At 43.0% G+C, this 16223-nt stretch overlaps 1 protein-coding gene and 1 long non-coding RNA gene across 4 annotated transcripts in view; one reads left to right on the forward strand and one right to left on the reverse strand.

Moving 5' to 3' along the window:
- Positions 1-9302, reverse strand: part of LOC113458833 (uncharacterized) — a 171666-nt gene extending 162364 nt beyond the window's left edge. For both annotated transcript variants that reach the window (XR_012582793.1, XR_012582792.1), the window contains exon 1: positions 9163-9302. This is a non-coding gene — a long non-coding RNA (uncharacterized LOC113458833). The remainder of the gene's footprint in view (positions 1-9162) is intronic.
- A 105-nt stretch (positions 9303-9407) lies between these two features.
- The window catches only part of GLRA1 (glycine receptor alpha 1), a 44887-nt gene continuing 38071 nt past the window's right edge, over positions 9408-16223 (forward strand). For both annotated transcript variants that reach the window (XM_014264780.3, XM_005483685.4), the window contains exon 1: positions 9408-9614. In XM_014264780.3, the coding sequence (XP_014120255.1) occupies positions 9559-9614 (56 nt within the window). In that variant the 5' untranslated portion in view covers positions 9408-9558. The remainder of the gene's footprint in view (positions 9615-16223) is intronic.

The following is a 16223-nucleotide window of genomic DNA, read 5'->3' on the forward strand; positions in this document are numbered from 1 at the left end:
GGCTTATTAAAACATTTCATAAGTAAATACCTGTTTCTGGGGCTGTGGTGGTAAATGGATAACTGAATTTAGTCACAACAGCAGCAAGAAAGCCTGGCCAATGACAATTCACTGTGACAGCTCACCCTACTAATTAAGAAACAGTATGAGAACAGCATAATGAGATGTACAATCTATTAAATAAGATGTGTGTTTACAGTGAGTAAGCTATTTATAATCAAGTTGCATTTATTTAGTATACAGCAAACCTCTTATAAAACCTGAATTAAATGCAGAACTACCTGTAGACGCATGGCATTTATTTAAAATGTTTCAGGATGCAGTAGCTTTTTCAGCAAAGAGAACTTAATCAGTCCCTGGAGCTTTCCCTTCCTGGGCTAGGACAAGGCAAGAGCAGCTGTATTGATTTCTAGCATCCAGCACTGCCAAGTGAGCCAGTCTATTGGGCCAACAAACTTTAACACACAAGGTCCCAGAGGTCCCAGATTTTATCCAGTATAGGCACACCCTCTATGGATAGCTGATGCAATGCTAAGTGGAATTTATCAGACAATAAATACATCACATCACTCAGTGCCAGGAGCAGTGTCAGACTGCCCAAAGTCCACTGTAACCCCAGTTTTGTTTAGAACTTTGTCCACTTTCTGTTATTGCAATTTCATACTGGATTCCTCCTCAGCCTTCCACCAAAACAGTGCAGACTTTTTGAGGAAAAGATGGTATTTTACCAATTAAAAAGCAAAGTTAAAAAAGCATTTTGTGTATCATTTATACAGGCACTAACCTGTAGTCAGGTGATTGTCTCCAAAGTTCTGCCTAATGTCGGATTAAACTGCTTCAAACCAAGGCTACTCCCTCCTTTTCTCTCCCATTCACAGCCCACAATGTCAAACAAAATTCCCTACCAGTTGAAGGGAGTGATTTTCCCATGGATAAGTCAGCTGGAAGGAGAATGGAAGATTTGTTTCCGTAAGAAGTCTCTCCTAGACCATGATAACATGGCATGAAGAGTTAAAAAGCTGAGGTGTGTTTGCACTTTCACGTGCAAGCAGAAATGTGCAGGGACAAGTTTTGGTGTTAGACAACCAGCCAAAGGAGAACATGGCATCCTCCAGTCCCCTTTGAAAGCTGCCCATTGCTTTGATTTACTGCTTTTTGTTTCCAGACAGCAGCTCCATGGACTCGGTAATCAGGCAGCAAATGCAAAGTGAGGCCAGCCTGGCCATGGGCTGGGGATTTAATGAGAGCATTGTGATTCCCATCTCTCAGCCAAGCTGTTTCTCACCCCGGGTGTTTCCATGTCTTCCCTGAAATCTAACAAAGCCTTTTCTCTTTGCACAGACTACATAAATCACTTCTGTTCTGTTCAATTGCCTCGGCAGAGAACTATTTTCATGGGAAGGGAAAGCTATAGAAGACAAAAAGGCCAATGTGTTGCAACATTATGAACAGGCTGGAGTTTCTTTTCTCTGATTTGTCCAAAGGAAAAATTCATGGTAACACACTGATTTTTTTTTACTACAAATAATTGTATTGATGCTTGGGGGAAAAAAACCCCAGAGCTAGTGTATTTTTACAAAAACAATATAATACATTCTGTTTACACCCTGAGTTTTTGCATTCATTCCTTTCAACAGAGGCCACTGATGCTCGCAGAGATTTGCAAAAGCTTTGCAATGTTGGGCTTTCCAGCCCAGAGCGTGTAAAAGCAGCAACAGAGCAATGCTGCAAAACTTGCAAGCAGTAGCACTTTGGTTTTGTGTCTGAACTGTAGACACAGAAGCTGCCTGCCTGGAGAGCTGGTAGAACCCATGGTGATTTTAACATTTTGAAGAGGGAAGAAAATTTTGATTCTGGCAGAAAAAGCAATCTTGCATTTAGGGCAAAAAGAATTGAGATCTAAGATTCTCCAACATGCACCTGTAGGAATATTCACTGTGCAAGAGGAAGTTACTAGGAAAATCAAGGAATTCCATTCATTAATGGTGGCAGTCATTTAGAGGAGCAGCTTTATCACGTGCTATGATGAAGCAGAGCTTGTCCACAGAGGAACACTCACTCCAATCATATTTGGCAGAGGATAAGTCATTGTTGAGAGCTGCCAAATTCCCTTTGCTGAACCCCAAGAGTGGCCCATGCTAATCCCCTTCTCCAGCTGGTGAACCATCAGTTGTGTCAGACCAAATGTTGGAATCAGAGCTCACTGAACAAACTTTGCACACCCTGGGGGTGGCAGGAGGGGAATTTTGTCCAAGCCCTGGGCGAACACTGAGCTGAGGGAGGGCATGAAAAAGGCCTTGTACCTGTCACAGGGTTTAGCTCAGCAAGCTGCAAAGAAATACATAGCCCAAGGCAATAGCAAGCAACTCAGCAAATGTGGTAAATTCTCTGTTCTCTCTCTTTCTACCTGAGGCACAGATAGCACACCTGAGGCAAGGATTTCAGGTGAGGTAAGCATCTCAACTCACCCAGCCCAGCTGAGATTTTCAAATGGCATCTTTTACCTCCCTCTGGGACTTACAGTTATCAGTAAATCTGGTGCTGAGGTGTCCTTACTAACCCAGCCCTACATCAGCCCTCTCTGCCTGGAACACGGGGGCAGAAACAAGAGGCTTTTGTGAAGGCCAAGCAAATCACCCAAGTCACTGATGCTCAGGGGAATTCCTGCAAGTCCACAGTTTTAAACAATAAAATAAAGCTGGGTAATAAATCCTTTGCCTAACGACCTCTCAAAATCCCTGCTCAGCCCACTAGGGATGGCAGGATTGCTTTGGGTGGCAGTGGAACAGCCAAAGCTGCCACTCCCATGTGAGTAAAATAACAAACTGGGACAGGTCATGAGGACTGTGACACTGAAGGAGGAATCACATCCTAGCAGAGGGAAGTCCCTGCTGACAGTGACACCTCAGTTGTGCCACCAAGGCTGGAGGCACCTCAGATGGGTGAAAAGCCCTTTTTTTGCTAATGCAATGTGAACCCCAGCCTATCATCAATACTTGCAGCAACTGGGATCCTGAACAAGAGTGGTTCCATACCTCACCCTCAAAGCCAAAAGGCTTCATTAAAACAGATGGAGAATCAATCCCTTTCCAGTGTCTAAGAGAGGAAGGATCCTGCAAGGATTTTTTTTATCCTTTAAGATGTCTGACATGCAAATATTTATCTTGCCAAAGGCTTTTAAAAAATAACAATAATACAAAAATGCAGATTATTTTTTTCACTCCAGAAGATAAATTTTGCTGCTTGGTCCTATGAGTGAATTGGGGCATGTAAGAGGATGCTCCTGTATCCAAGCATTTGGACACTGAGGGACCACTTCAGCATCACTGGTTGTTTCTCAATTTCCTTTCAAGTCTGTCGTTTGCAGTCAAACTTTTCCTCTAAAGGGTTCCACTCTTGGTGTTTCCCACACACACTCTACTGAATTCACAAGACAAGTGAAGCAATGAAAGTGTTCAATGTATTTGTTTCCATTTATTTCCCTCTTTATCCTCCTATATGTTTTTAGTTTGGGGATTTATTTTTTTTTGACAGGTGTGGGGTTTTTTTAATTGAGCAAGTATTGTTTTGCTTGTTTTTATTCCAGGACAACAGGAATGAAGAGGGTAATGTGAATAACTCTAGGTCTGCTCTGAATCCTTCTACACCTCTGCAAAACCTGGTGCCTGCTCACAACAAAATAAATAGAGGGTTTCTTTCATTTAAAAGCAAGATAAAGGGTAGAAAAGTTCAAATTCCCACAGTACTTGAGGGCAGCTAGGGCAGGAGCAATGGACTCAACACTAAAAGGTAAGAGAATATTTCCTACAACTGCAGAATATTTCCAACTACTTCCAAGAAGTTCTGACAAGACTGGCTGTAAAAGTATCTTTGGCTTCTTTTCATTCACATAGTAATGTAACAAAAAAAAAGATTGGTGAAAATTATTGAAATACTTCAGGATTTTTGGGAATGGCCTGGTAATTGTTCTGTACAGGTCAGGAACAATTAACCTAAATACTGCAGGTTTCTAGAGGGAGTGTAATTTCTTTTAGGATTGCACTGTAATTCTAGCAGTGTGATTTTTGTAGGGCTGTAAGGTCCTTGCTGCTTTCTTACTGCAAGACACTACATAAATTGTAACCATGACAAGCCTGTGATGCTCAGCAAGACTACTCACAGCTCGAGTATCATTTTGTGACACATGAGACATGGAAATTTATTAATAACTCAGCACTCCTAGGGGGAAACAACCATCCACTCTTTTTTATTTCCTCTTCCTCAGAGATTACTGCCTTAACCTGGGCATGGGAGGACAAACACACATTCAAATCATGTTACACAAAGTGAGATCTTTGCTTGGCCTCCTGCATGACACTGCAAAGTGTGTCACAAAGTCATCCCAGCCCAGGGCTCCACTGCCCTTCCAGAGTCCGTGATCACAACTTGGATGTCACCAGGCTCATGGGGTCCATGTTTCCCATGATGAGAAATCAGTTCCTACTCATCAAAAAATAAAGTGCCCAGGAGTGGGAAGGTCAAGGACAATCCATGGAACTGCTCTGTCTGCAGGGGAAGTTGCAGATGTGAATCTCAAATATAGTCAGATTTGTAATTTTAAAAACACATGGCATAATAGGCTGTCAAATTGTGATATTTGTTCTGAATTTCAGTCAAAAATATCAATCACCTACACCACAAATCCCTCACCTCCATCCCTTGTAGCCTTCCAGTCTTGGGCTGCTGAATTTCCCTTACAAGATACCAGTGACTGTTTTCCAAAGAGCCAATGCATATCAAAAGAGAATTTACAAAACTTTTCATCAGTCTTCAATTCTAAAAATATTTTTAGACTATGGATACTTCCAAAAGCAGTGGAAGATGGACCTTTACAGTTCCAGTTAATTCTTTCATCTGTACATCTTTTAAGTAAAGAATCTTTTTCTGCACTTTATTGCAGAAACACTTTATGGTGTTTTTTTACCAGCAATTACTTTCTTAAAAAAAAAAAAAAAAAAAGAATTCCAGGTTCTCAAGTTTCTAAGAAAATTGTATTTACTTGAACCATCTTGCATAGAAATAGCTTACTCGACATGGAAATTAGCTGAATAGGAAATTACTTTATAGAACCTTGTAAAACTCTGTGAACTTAACTCTAATTTAAAATTTGTTTTTCATTTGCTCAGTGTCAAAAAGGCAAGTAGTGCTGCTGTAGCAATTTGAATCTCTGCCTTGGGAAGCAGAATCCAAGTTCTTGGGGCACTGTTTCCTCATTAGCCATTCTCCAAAGAACAAACTGACAATAATGGATTTTGTATTCCCAGGATAATGCTGAGTGTACTTTACTGCTGTGCTGGCCACCTCTTTACCAAAAATTCTATCATTTATCTGAGGAAGGAAGGCAGTGCATGGTCAACTAGAAGGAGTTTATCACCAGGATGAATTTATTATCAGATTTTGAATTCTAAAAAGCAAGAAGAGTCTAAAATGAGTCTACCTACTGTAAAATCCAGAGATGGAAAATAGATCAGGAATGAAATCAACTTGCAGTTGTGAATGAATCTTTAGGTTAATTCTCAGCATAGAGGTGACATGGTCACCCCATTACAGGGTGATTTCCAAGGCGTTTTTTGTTTTCCTTGTCTTTAAGCAATTCTGTCAACTATCAAAATCAAAATGAAGCCACAGCCAACCAGGAAGAATAGTTTTCTTCACAGAAAAGAATTCTCAAAGGGAAAGGATCAGGGAGGAGCCACATAAAGGAAAAACTGATATTCCCTGGCTTTTATCAGTCCTCATGCACACCCTTCTCAGCAGATGTCCCCAAGTTTTAGTTCAGTGCTGAAAAACAAATAAAAACCATTGTCTTTGTGGTGTCTTACATTGAAGAGAATCCATCACTCACAGCCCAAAAAGAAGATAACAAAGAATCTTCCCAGACAATTTCACCTACAAGAGAATTTTACAAGACTCACCTATTTTGAAACTAAAAACAAGATGAACATGCAGCAGGTAATTCTAATTTTTAGAGCCTCATTTGACATAATGATAAGTTATCTTCAACTCTGAATTTGTGCAAGTGCCACCAGAGAAAGACTAATGCCTTTCAAAACCATTTGGACTTTGCTTGAAAAGGAGCAGACCTGGCAAGTGAACCCTTCCCCTAAAAAAAATAAATCACAAACCATTGCAGCAAAACGAAGCAGAAAGCTAAAACCTGGTCTAAGAGGGAGTCAGGACAGACCCAGGGAGAGAAGTACGTGATGACAAGGGTGACTTAAAGTAGCAGTGATAAATTTGATTGCAGACATTATTCGATTTCCAGTTTATCTGCCCTTAACTTCTTGGAGAACAGAAGACAATCTAAATATCTGACATGGTACAGAACAAATGTGGGAAACTTCATCAGAGATATCTACAGATGAAAGAACATCAGGACCTACAGAACACAAAGTACAGATGGATGTCAGTGAGGCTGTTTCTGGAGCCACCAGGGTTAAATCAGAGGATGTGAATTCTAAGGATCAGAAATCATCCTGGCCAAGGCCTGACATGTTCACATAGCACAGTGCAGGGCACTGTACCAAGGCAAGCAGTTAAGAGTGAGACAGCACAGCACATGCAAAAATGTAAAGCAGAATGTGCGGGTACTTTTGGTGCCATCCCAATAAAACATGCAGAACTTATATCCCTAAATTCACATTTTTTTTTTTTACTCTCTGGTCTAAATTACCTCAGTGCCTAGACCTACTCCAAATCTCTGTTGCAACCTGGTTTTTTCCTGCATTTCTCTAAATTTCAAAGCAAACAATGCTCCGGTTTCTCTCCAGTAGGAAGAAATATTTGAATATCACCTGAAGAGTCCTTGGGCCCCCTGGTCACCATCATCAACAGGAGAAATGACAGCAAAGCAGAGAAGTTCTTTCCCTGGGAAAAGCAGTTTTGAGACCCTTCAACACTAACAGCCAAGAAGACTCTTTATCCTATATAAATACAGATTTATCTGCTTTTTTGATCTAAAGCACAAACCCACCCCCCGCTCTCCTGGCCCAAGAGAGTGCAAGGGCAGCAAGTGGGGACAAGAGGACACAAACCCAGATTCCTTTGGTATAAAGATCAAACTTGCAAGCAAGGGAAATATCACATGAGACATTCCTATCTCCTACAGAGCCCATTTCCATTTCTAAGGGAACAAGAAGGCTGACAGCCTCTACAATTAACCCGCAGATGCCAAGAGATGATTCTGCTTCCTGCTCTTTGTACTGCTTCCCAGTAAAAAAAAACAAAACAGAGAAAGACCATTTCTTTTCTGCTGTGTGGGTCCTGTTAACACTCTCGGTCTGGAGCTCCTCCTCTGGTCTGTCAGCACACAGGGGGCTGGAAAAGCACAGCGACAGAGGCTCATCCATGTGGGGACAAATGTCAGGAGAGAAGGGACAGCGAGGAGCCAGCAAGAAGCAGGCAGGGAGTGCTGCATGGAATCACGTCCCCAGGAATCTCCATGAGGTGAAATCAGAGCCTGTTATTAATCTATCCAGACACTGAGACCCAGGAGCTGGAGTAAATCCGATTAAATTCCCACTCTACCAGTGGCTAGAAGCCAAGCAGGTCTTTCTTTTCTTTTGAATGGTGACCCAAAGGATATTTCTGTCTGCTTCACTACATAGACACACTGCTTTAAAACAAAACAAAATTAAAATGAAATGAACCAAAATAAAAAAATTAAAATAAATCAGAAGATCAAAAACATCAGGTGAATTCTAGTATGGCAATAAGGTCCTTTGAGATGCAACTCAAAAGGAGAAGAAAAAACGTAGTTATTTCCCAGCCTGGAGGGGCTACAATAGTGGTGGAGAAAGCAGCCATCCTCCACCCTTTAATGTGGGATAAGAAGAGTTCTTGAACAGATTAATGACAGCTAAACAGGGGTTAAATCAAACCTTTGCCGTGGGGAGTTTTGCAAAGCACAGGACAAGTAAACAAAACAGAACTTAAAGAAGAATAATCCCAATACAGTGGGACAATAGAGAAGAAAAGGAAATTAATCCTGGATTATTTAAGAGAGCTAAGTTTCAATTCTCAGAAGTTGATGAGAAGCAGCAGAGTGACACTGACAAAGTGACCAAGGAGCCCAATCCTCCCCGCCCCGACCAGCAGCTCAGCACCCTGCGAGCACAGCTGGAGCTGTGATCAGAAACTACTGAAAGCTCCTTACCTGCCCTGGCCTTGATGGCTCTGGTGTTTGCCAAAGCTCTTTGAAAAACCAAATGCAAAAGACCAAAAACAACCAATCAAATAAAACAAAGAGAAAAAGGAAAAAAATACTAAATCAAAGCTAAACAACAAAAGAAGCACAACACAGAGATGTTCCTTAAAACCCAACAGCAACACACATCAGCTGCCAGCCAAGCAGATCTTCCACGAGATGGAGATTTAAGGCACGTTTTGCTTGCCCTGTCAAGGGAGACGATTTCAGAGACTTCTTAAAAAGACAGCAATTCGGGTTAAAAAAATTGAAATAAACCAAAACGTATCAGCGCTTTAAAGGTTAACGGCCTCTGCTGAACAACATGCGTTTATCCAACCACGTCCTAGAGTAGTTTTTTCAGCCCTGAGACCAATGAGCACAGCTAAGAGGAGGGCCTTGGGATGGTGGAGAGGCTGAGTTACCCCCTCCCCTCTGCCTTCCCTCTCTCCACCTCCCCCTCCTTTTTTTCCTTCTTTTCTGTCTTTTTTTTTTTTTTTTAGTTTAGTAAATTAATGCAGCAAGAAACTCCCAAGATCTGGCGAGTCCTAGCAGGGGAGAGAGGGCAGAGGGGAGATGAGATGCATTAGGAGGACACTGAGCCACTTTCTTTCCGAGCACAATGGAAGTGCTTCCCAAGAAACTTCCCCTTCACTCCCCTCCGCTCTAGCCCTGAGCAATGGGACACCTTCCCTACAGCAGCAATAACTTATTCGGGAGGAAAACAGCCCAGGAAGCAGGAATCAACAGCAGCCAAACGGCGGGCAGGAAAGCGCCACAAGCGGGACTGCAGCACGGCTCCACACTGACAAATTCCTGTGGATGTAATTAGGAGGACACTCCGGCCAGCAGCGGAGATTAAACCCTGGGTTCTTGAGGGTCGTCGTGTCCCCCCACCCTCTCCCACCTCACCGCCAGCACCCTGATGGCAAACCTACACCCGCTGCGGCCGCCCCTGTCGCCAGCCTGATGTCCGGAGCGACATCCCGCTGAAGGGAGGGTTCCGTGCGGGCAGCCCCGGCCCCGAGCGGCGCTGCAGCGGCGGTGGCGGGGGCTCCGGCGGAGGAGGGCCGAGCCCAGGCGGGAGCGGCGCCGCTGTCCGCGGTGCTGAGCGGGCGCGCACCGGGCGCTGTCCGCGGTGCTGAGCCCGCCCGCCGCTGTCCGCGGTGCTGAGCCCGCCCGTGCCGGGGCTCCGCCGCTCTCCCCACCGCTTCTCCCCAAGTGCCCGCTTACTTTATTGGCCAACCCCACCGGCCCACCCCTCACGGAGTACAAAAAAAAAAAAAAAAAAAAAAAAAAAAAGAGACAACACCACAACAGCGAGAGCTGGAAAAATGTGCAACGTCAACGCGCTCGGAGTCTACGTGTGGGAGACAATCGTTTTCTTCAGGTAAGGCTCGGCTTTACGCGAGGAGCGCAGCCGGGCTGGGCACAGCACTTGGCCCAGCGCAGGGCACAACCCCTGGGCACGGCCCCTGCCCCCAGCTGCCCTCTGCCTCCCCTCGGTGCCCCCCGGGCTCGCTGTGTCCCAGCCCCAGGCTCGGGACATTCAGCGGCTCGGGGAGTTACTCGGTTTAATTAGCGCCGCAATCTTGCTAACCGCAGTGCTGAAAACATCGAGCCCGGCTGCTTGCAAAGTGACAGCTAGTGGCGGCTGGCAATGCTGCACTTGAATTTGCCCGGGTAAATATTCCCAACTCGCCCCCTCCCCATGCTCAGATTGCAGGTGAGTTCCGTGGGATGCTTCCACTGCCTGCCTCTGAGGGATCACCCTCTGTCCTTAGCTGGCTGTGTTTAAAATCGCCAAAAGCAAAGAATAATCTCCTTCCTTCCCAACTTATTTTTTTCTCTTTCATGCTGTTTTGAATATTCTATCTTTGCAGAATCTAAATGAAAGCCAAAGGGGGTGGGGGGAGCTTTTTCCAATTATGCCTATTATCCCCCAGCTGTATTTTGACTCTGATTTAGATGTGTTCAGTTTCTCATTAAGGCTAAGATAGAAGGAACAGCTTTAGTCTTAAAGAATTGCTTCTTGTCCCTCTATCCTTGCAGTGCTTTTATTAAATAGGAAAAAAAATTGGACAGTAGAAGCTTCTATATTTCAATGAAAAATGCAGCCTGCTGTAGCAAGTGAGAAACACCAATATAGGCAATTGGAGAAAAAAACAAACCCTGTTTCATGATCTAAACTTGCTCATCAGTCTCAGCCTTCCATTCAGTTGCATGGCTCTTACTTCTGTGTTTTGCCAAAGTCTCATCTCATTGTTTAATGTGAAAACACAGGCATTATTTGCTTAAAATCACTGGCATAATACTTATTATTTTATGAATCACAGCAGCAGACCAGTACTAGCCAGCCTTTGAGCTAACATCCTCTTTCCTTTTGAACACAAAAGTCTTTCTAGATATAAAAAAAATGGAACATCCCCACTTGTTCCTGTAATTCCACAGAAATTCAGAGACAGCAAGATTGTCTCATGAACTCAAAGGAGTAATTGTTTATGTTAGGTAAAACAAGAGTTCTAGAAATAACTAAAATCACCAATCTCTGAGAAGCAGAGCCAAATAACCAACACTTTAGAGTCATCCTTTCTCATCTTAGTCACAAGTGTATTGCAGCCCTGCAGGACACAGTGGGATGGGCTGACAAGGAGCAAATGGATGTGCAATAAACTCTTAGTTCAACACTGGGAAGAGTGGGTAAAAAACAAACAAAACAAACAAGACTAAACAACACAAACACCAGAAAGCAAAAGGAAAATCACGTAACTGAAAAAAAAATAGTGTTTCCAGGCTTGCATTTGCCATGTCCCTGGTACTGAAGCCTCTGAAGTGACAGAACAGTGAAATTGATGCACACTGACAGTGAAATTGATGCACACTCGTCCTGCAGATCCTGCTCACACTTGTGCTCCATCACACCACATGTGTAAGCACTGACAGGTCCCCAGCACATCCATCACAGCCATGAGCAATTCAAACCCCTGGTAAACCAGTCACTTCAGATTCTAATGCAAAGGCTCATAATGTTATAGACTATACATAGAGATATGTGGTATTACATCATATTGCATCCAAAAGGTATTTTGTAACTTTATTTTCCTTAAAATCAGCATTTAAAAATATTTGAAAATGCTTTAAGACAATTACAGGGAAAGGATGAAATCAAATTGGTTTCTATACTGTAATAATGTTTTAAATACATTTAAAAAACAAACAAACAAACTAATCAGTAATTCCTGCTCAGAACTGACTCTACACAATGTTTTTCTTTTTTTCTCTCTCGCTTTGTGTTATGTGTTCAATTTATTACAGGCCAAAAATCTACCAGCCTCTCTAGTCCAGGAATAGCTTTGCTATTTCAGTTTCAGTAAGAGAAGTTTATTAATTAAGAGTCATTCATAAATTATGTGTGCCAATTACTCCTACTCAAACTCAGTCATACATGATGTTTAACAAACCCAAAGCTGATAATCCAATAATCCATAAGAGAAGTATGCATTAATTTAAATTACAAAGTGCACCACGCTTTATTGTCAGCCTGTCAAAGAGAATCCATTGTATGTTAGCATATATACCCCACAAATATATATATCAAAAAAATAAGAAAAGCAAAAGAAAATCTAGCATTCCAAGGAAAATTATATACAGCCAATATAGGAAAAATAAGCCAATATAGAAAATAAAGCTAGATTTGTTGCTTAACAGAAATGTCCTCCACCAGCCATTTAAAAAACAAGACCCCATGGGAAAGAGTAACAGCTGGTGTGTGAATGCAAACATTATGGTACTGCCAATATAATATTTGTTTCTGTTCCAGTTGGGATGTTTTAGAAGGAATTTGTGATATGTGGCTTTTTCTGACATGCCTTTCTTTATGGAAGATCACTTCCCATCCTGCTACCTGCCTCTCAGACTGCAGTCACTTGGCTGTGACTCAGGCTTTTCCTGGGAACCTGGGCAGGGATGGGAACTGGGCTGGGATGGGAGATGAAGACAGCTTATTTGGCCAAGCTTTCCTTACAGGTATCTAGGTAAAGCAAAGTGCTAGTTCCTTAAAAATAGATTGGACAGTTTGGGGCAAAATTGGACACAGGGATTTCCAGATGTCCTGCTTATATCCATGGAGACATTTACAATCAATCATTCTCCCAAAGTCTAACTACACACCCTGAGTGTTCAGCTGTGAATTCCTTTATGCAGAACAAAATGCTCTCTTATCCTGTGATGATCTTGCCTGGACGTTCTGTGGTACCATTGAATTTTCATAGCTGCAATGGTCAAGAAATACCACTGCATAAGCTGGGGTAGGAATGCACATTATCAAATTAGAAAAGATGCCCTAGAACTAACCCTCCCTACCCAAATGGACACTGTCCCGTGAGGCTTTGAAAACCTCTGGGCCTGATTTTGGTCCTAATATCAGGGATCAGCAGCACAACCTTCATGTCTCAAGATCAGGGTTGGCCCCTTCTGAACAACAATCTGTCAGCTTGCAGGAGTGATTCCAGGCAACTGCTCCAAGTGAGTCACAGGCTAAAAGTTGCTGCCAGCCTCAGTCCCTATTGGATTGCTCCACCTGGCCTGTTTATATTCCCTCCTGTCATAACAGAGCTCTTCATTGCCAGTTGATAAGCAATAAGAAAGTGCCACTGAGAACATGAAGCCTCAACTTTGCAGGGAGGAAAAAAAAACACGAACAAAACATCTCCTAAAACAGTCTTGGCAAGTAAAAGGGATGACTGGAGAGCTGCTGGTTTCATCTCCTTGAAAATATCAAGAATAAGAATAACCTGCACCATATCTCTTAGGTTCCTGCTATAGCTCTGCAGGGAGAGGTAACATTACACAGTGAAGATCCAGCCTGAGACTTCCAGAGCCACAAGATAAATGATATATCAGATGTTGTCAACAGTCACAGAATATTTTCCATTCTAACTAAAATCCACTAGAAGTTGTGCCTTATGACCTGTTGTGCCTCTGCAGAGTCCCTCATCTCCATGAAATAAAAGTGATTTAGCAAGTCTTGGACCAGATGGTTCTAAGGATACTCTTTAGCTGCCTTGGTCTGCAACCTTTAATAGCCCCATTAGAGACCCTGCTAAAAGGGTTACAGAGCCAAGGTTCGAAAATGTGACCATCTAGACAATTCTAGAAATCTTTATAAATCATTCTGTAAAGAAAGATTAATTTGGTGTCATTGCAGTAAAAGCACAAAATGTCTGGGACCTTGCCTTCTTCAGGGACTTTGATCCATCCATCCTGACTCGTGCATTTAAGACAAATCAACATAAACTACATAAAACATTTTCTGACTGAAATGCTGATGCACTGATGCTCTGTGCATCTCCCCTGGTCCTGGGCAAACATCTCTTGTGGGCTGAAAAAATTCATCTCACCAAACCCTCATGAGCTGACCTGGATAGAAAAGGATCTCAACGTCTGAATTAAGAAGTTAATCAATGTCCAAAATTAAATTACTTTATTATCCCAGCACTGAGCAGCAATCATTCATCTGCAATAGGAAAGCAGCAGATAGGCCTGTTCTCATTTCATCCCAGCATGCAGCTTAAAAGGACTCTCCAAATTCCAGTGTCAAAACAAGGTGTCAGTCCACCTAATGAATAGAATTTCTGTTTAGGTACTGATGAAAGACAAGAGTCCTATAAAAATAAATCATGCTTTAAAAATCACACTAACTCACAGCTTTTAATTATGTCAAATCACATCACCCATTCTCACTTGCTTATTTTCTATAACCTGGAGCTTTTCTGAGATTCCAAAGTGATCAATGTTAACACAACAGATAGGCTGTTTACAAGTTATGACTTCCATCTGGTTTATTTGCCTGTATCAGCTCTCACTGTTGTGGCACATTAAATTAGGGTTTCACTATTTCCAGTAAATTACCCTTTTGCTCTCATTACCTGGCATGTTTCTACTGACCTTCATCTATCAGCAAGAGCACAAATTGTTTTTTTCATGAACTATGGTTACATCTGTACCTCACACATTTCAAGAGAAAGGTTTCATCATAAGCTTCCAAAAGCTTAAAATGTCATTCCAGCACACCCCTCCCACCACAGTTGGATTCAATTTTTCAAGTAATTCCAAGAACTTTTGATAACTTTAGTTTGGAAAAAAAAAAATCCAACAAAATGACAGCAACCCAAACCAACAACACACCAAAACCCAACACAGCTTGGGATATGTGAAGCAAAAAGGAAAGAGTGAGAGAAGCAGGAATTCTTCCTGCAAGACACTGGAAGGATCAGCAGCAGCCACAACCAGAAAACTCAACACCAGTCTGACTGCTGCCTTCCAGACCTACTTGTACAGCCCAAAAAAGAGCATTTTTGCATTGTACCAGCATAATAAACTAATGCTAATTCAACAGGTCAGTACCTTTTAGAGAGACAAAAAATTCACCTATTTCTTTTCTCTCACTCTTTCCCCAAAGTATCCAAACAATTTACATTTGTGTCTACAAAGGCAGACAGAACAGGAACCATTTCCCTCCAAAGGAAGTGGTTTGCATTGGGATTTCTTAGCCAAGACTGGTGCAAAATGTTACAGTTCCCTTCCCCTCTGGGGAAAGTGCTGATACAGTCCAGCTGATCTGGTGCTATCGATCCCATACACACCTCCAAGCTGCTCTTAAATCTCTCTGATGCTTCAAGAGACTAATGCACCAAAACTGAAAAAATCCAGAAATACGATATTTGTCCTCCCCTCAGCAAGGCCAAAGCCCAGAGGGGGCCTGCAGAGAACAGAAATAGATGGAGGCAGATGCACCCATTGTTCACAGGAGCTGAGCTTTGCCCACTGTGCAGACAATTAGTTCATCCATCCAGTGATGCTGATTTGGGGAACTGCACCACATCTGCCTGGTGCATGGCACCATTGGCATCCTGTAAATGCAGCTCTGCTGGGTATAAGTGCCAGCAAAAAGAGCAGCAGAAATCTTAATTTACCAAGCCTCACAAAATTTAGATTTTTGAGAGAGAGGGCAAAACATAAGAAAATACTTTAGCGCCCCTGCTTTCCTTTTGATTTCTCTCTCTTAACTCTTCCATTGAGGCTCACAGCCTGCTAGAAATGAAACATAACAAAAGGGAAAAAAGGTCAAAACACCCAAGTGCCTTAGGAGCCAGCCAGGGAAGCCTCTTGTATTTATCAGCGCCTCGCTGCGGGTGGGTGAAGAGGGAACAGAGCACCAGGGGCTGCCAGCCCCGGAGTGTCGCATGGCTGGAACAGCAGGGCTTGCAGTGCCATCAATCATCCCGGGCTGCCTTCAGAGCAGAGCTGCTGCCAGCAGCTCCCCAGCCCTGCCCGCGACCACTCGCCCAGAATGCAAATCCCGCGCCCAGCCCCGGCAGGGCCGGAGCAACACAAATCAATTAAACGGCAGCACAAGGGGGATCAGGGCTGGATCAGTCGGGCTCAGCAGCAAAACGCAGCTGAGCTAGGAATGCTGCAGGAAATCCAAACAAAATCATGGTGTGATTTCTTCAATTTTGTTGGTTTTATTCTTTTGTTTCGGCTGATGCCCATAAAAAGATGCATTGTACAAAGCCTCAAGCAGAGACCCCTCCTCCTCTCTTTTATGGGGGAGTTACAAAACCTGAAAGCTTGCAAGCGCCAGCTGTTATCAGCACCCTTGAAAAAAGCCTTAATTCCAAATGTCCCTGCTGGTGGCTGTGCAATGACTGAACCCATTATAGAGGTTCAGTCCCCCATTACAGCAGGACATGTTCACCACAGGTATTACCTCAGTGAGGAGTGGAGAACCTCTGGCTTGCTGGGTGAGGGAACCTTTCCTTATAACAATTTTGTCCACAGCCTGTTTCCTTTCTGAGGCATATGTTTACAATCCTGTCTCTGTTTGCTCCCAGTGCTTTCACCCTCTGGAAGCAATGCTGACCAGGGCAATAGTTGCTGACACACCCACACAACAACACAGAATTCTTTCCTGTACCAGCTCTCCCAAGATCTCATT

This window comes from Zonotrichia albicollis, chromosome 15 (assembly GCF_047830755.1).
Source record: "Zonotrichia albicollis isolate bZonAlb1 chromosome 15, bZonAlb1.hap1, whole genome shotgun sequence".
In the NCBI taxonomy this organism is placed as follows: domain Eukaryota; kingdom Metazoa; phylum Chordata; class Aves; order Passeriformes; family Passerellidae; genus Zonotrichia; species Zonotrichia albicollis.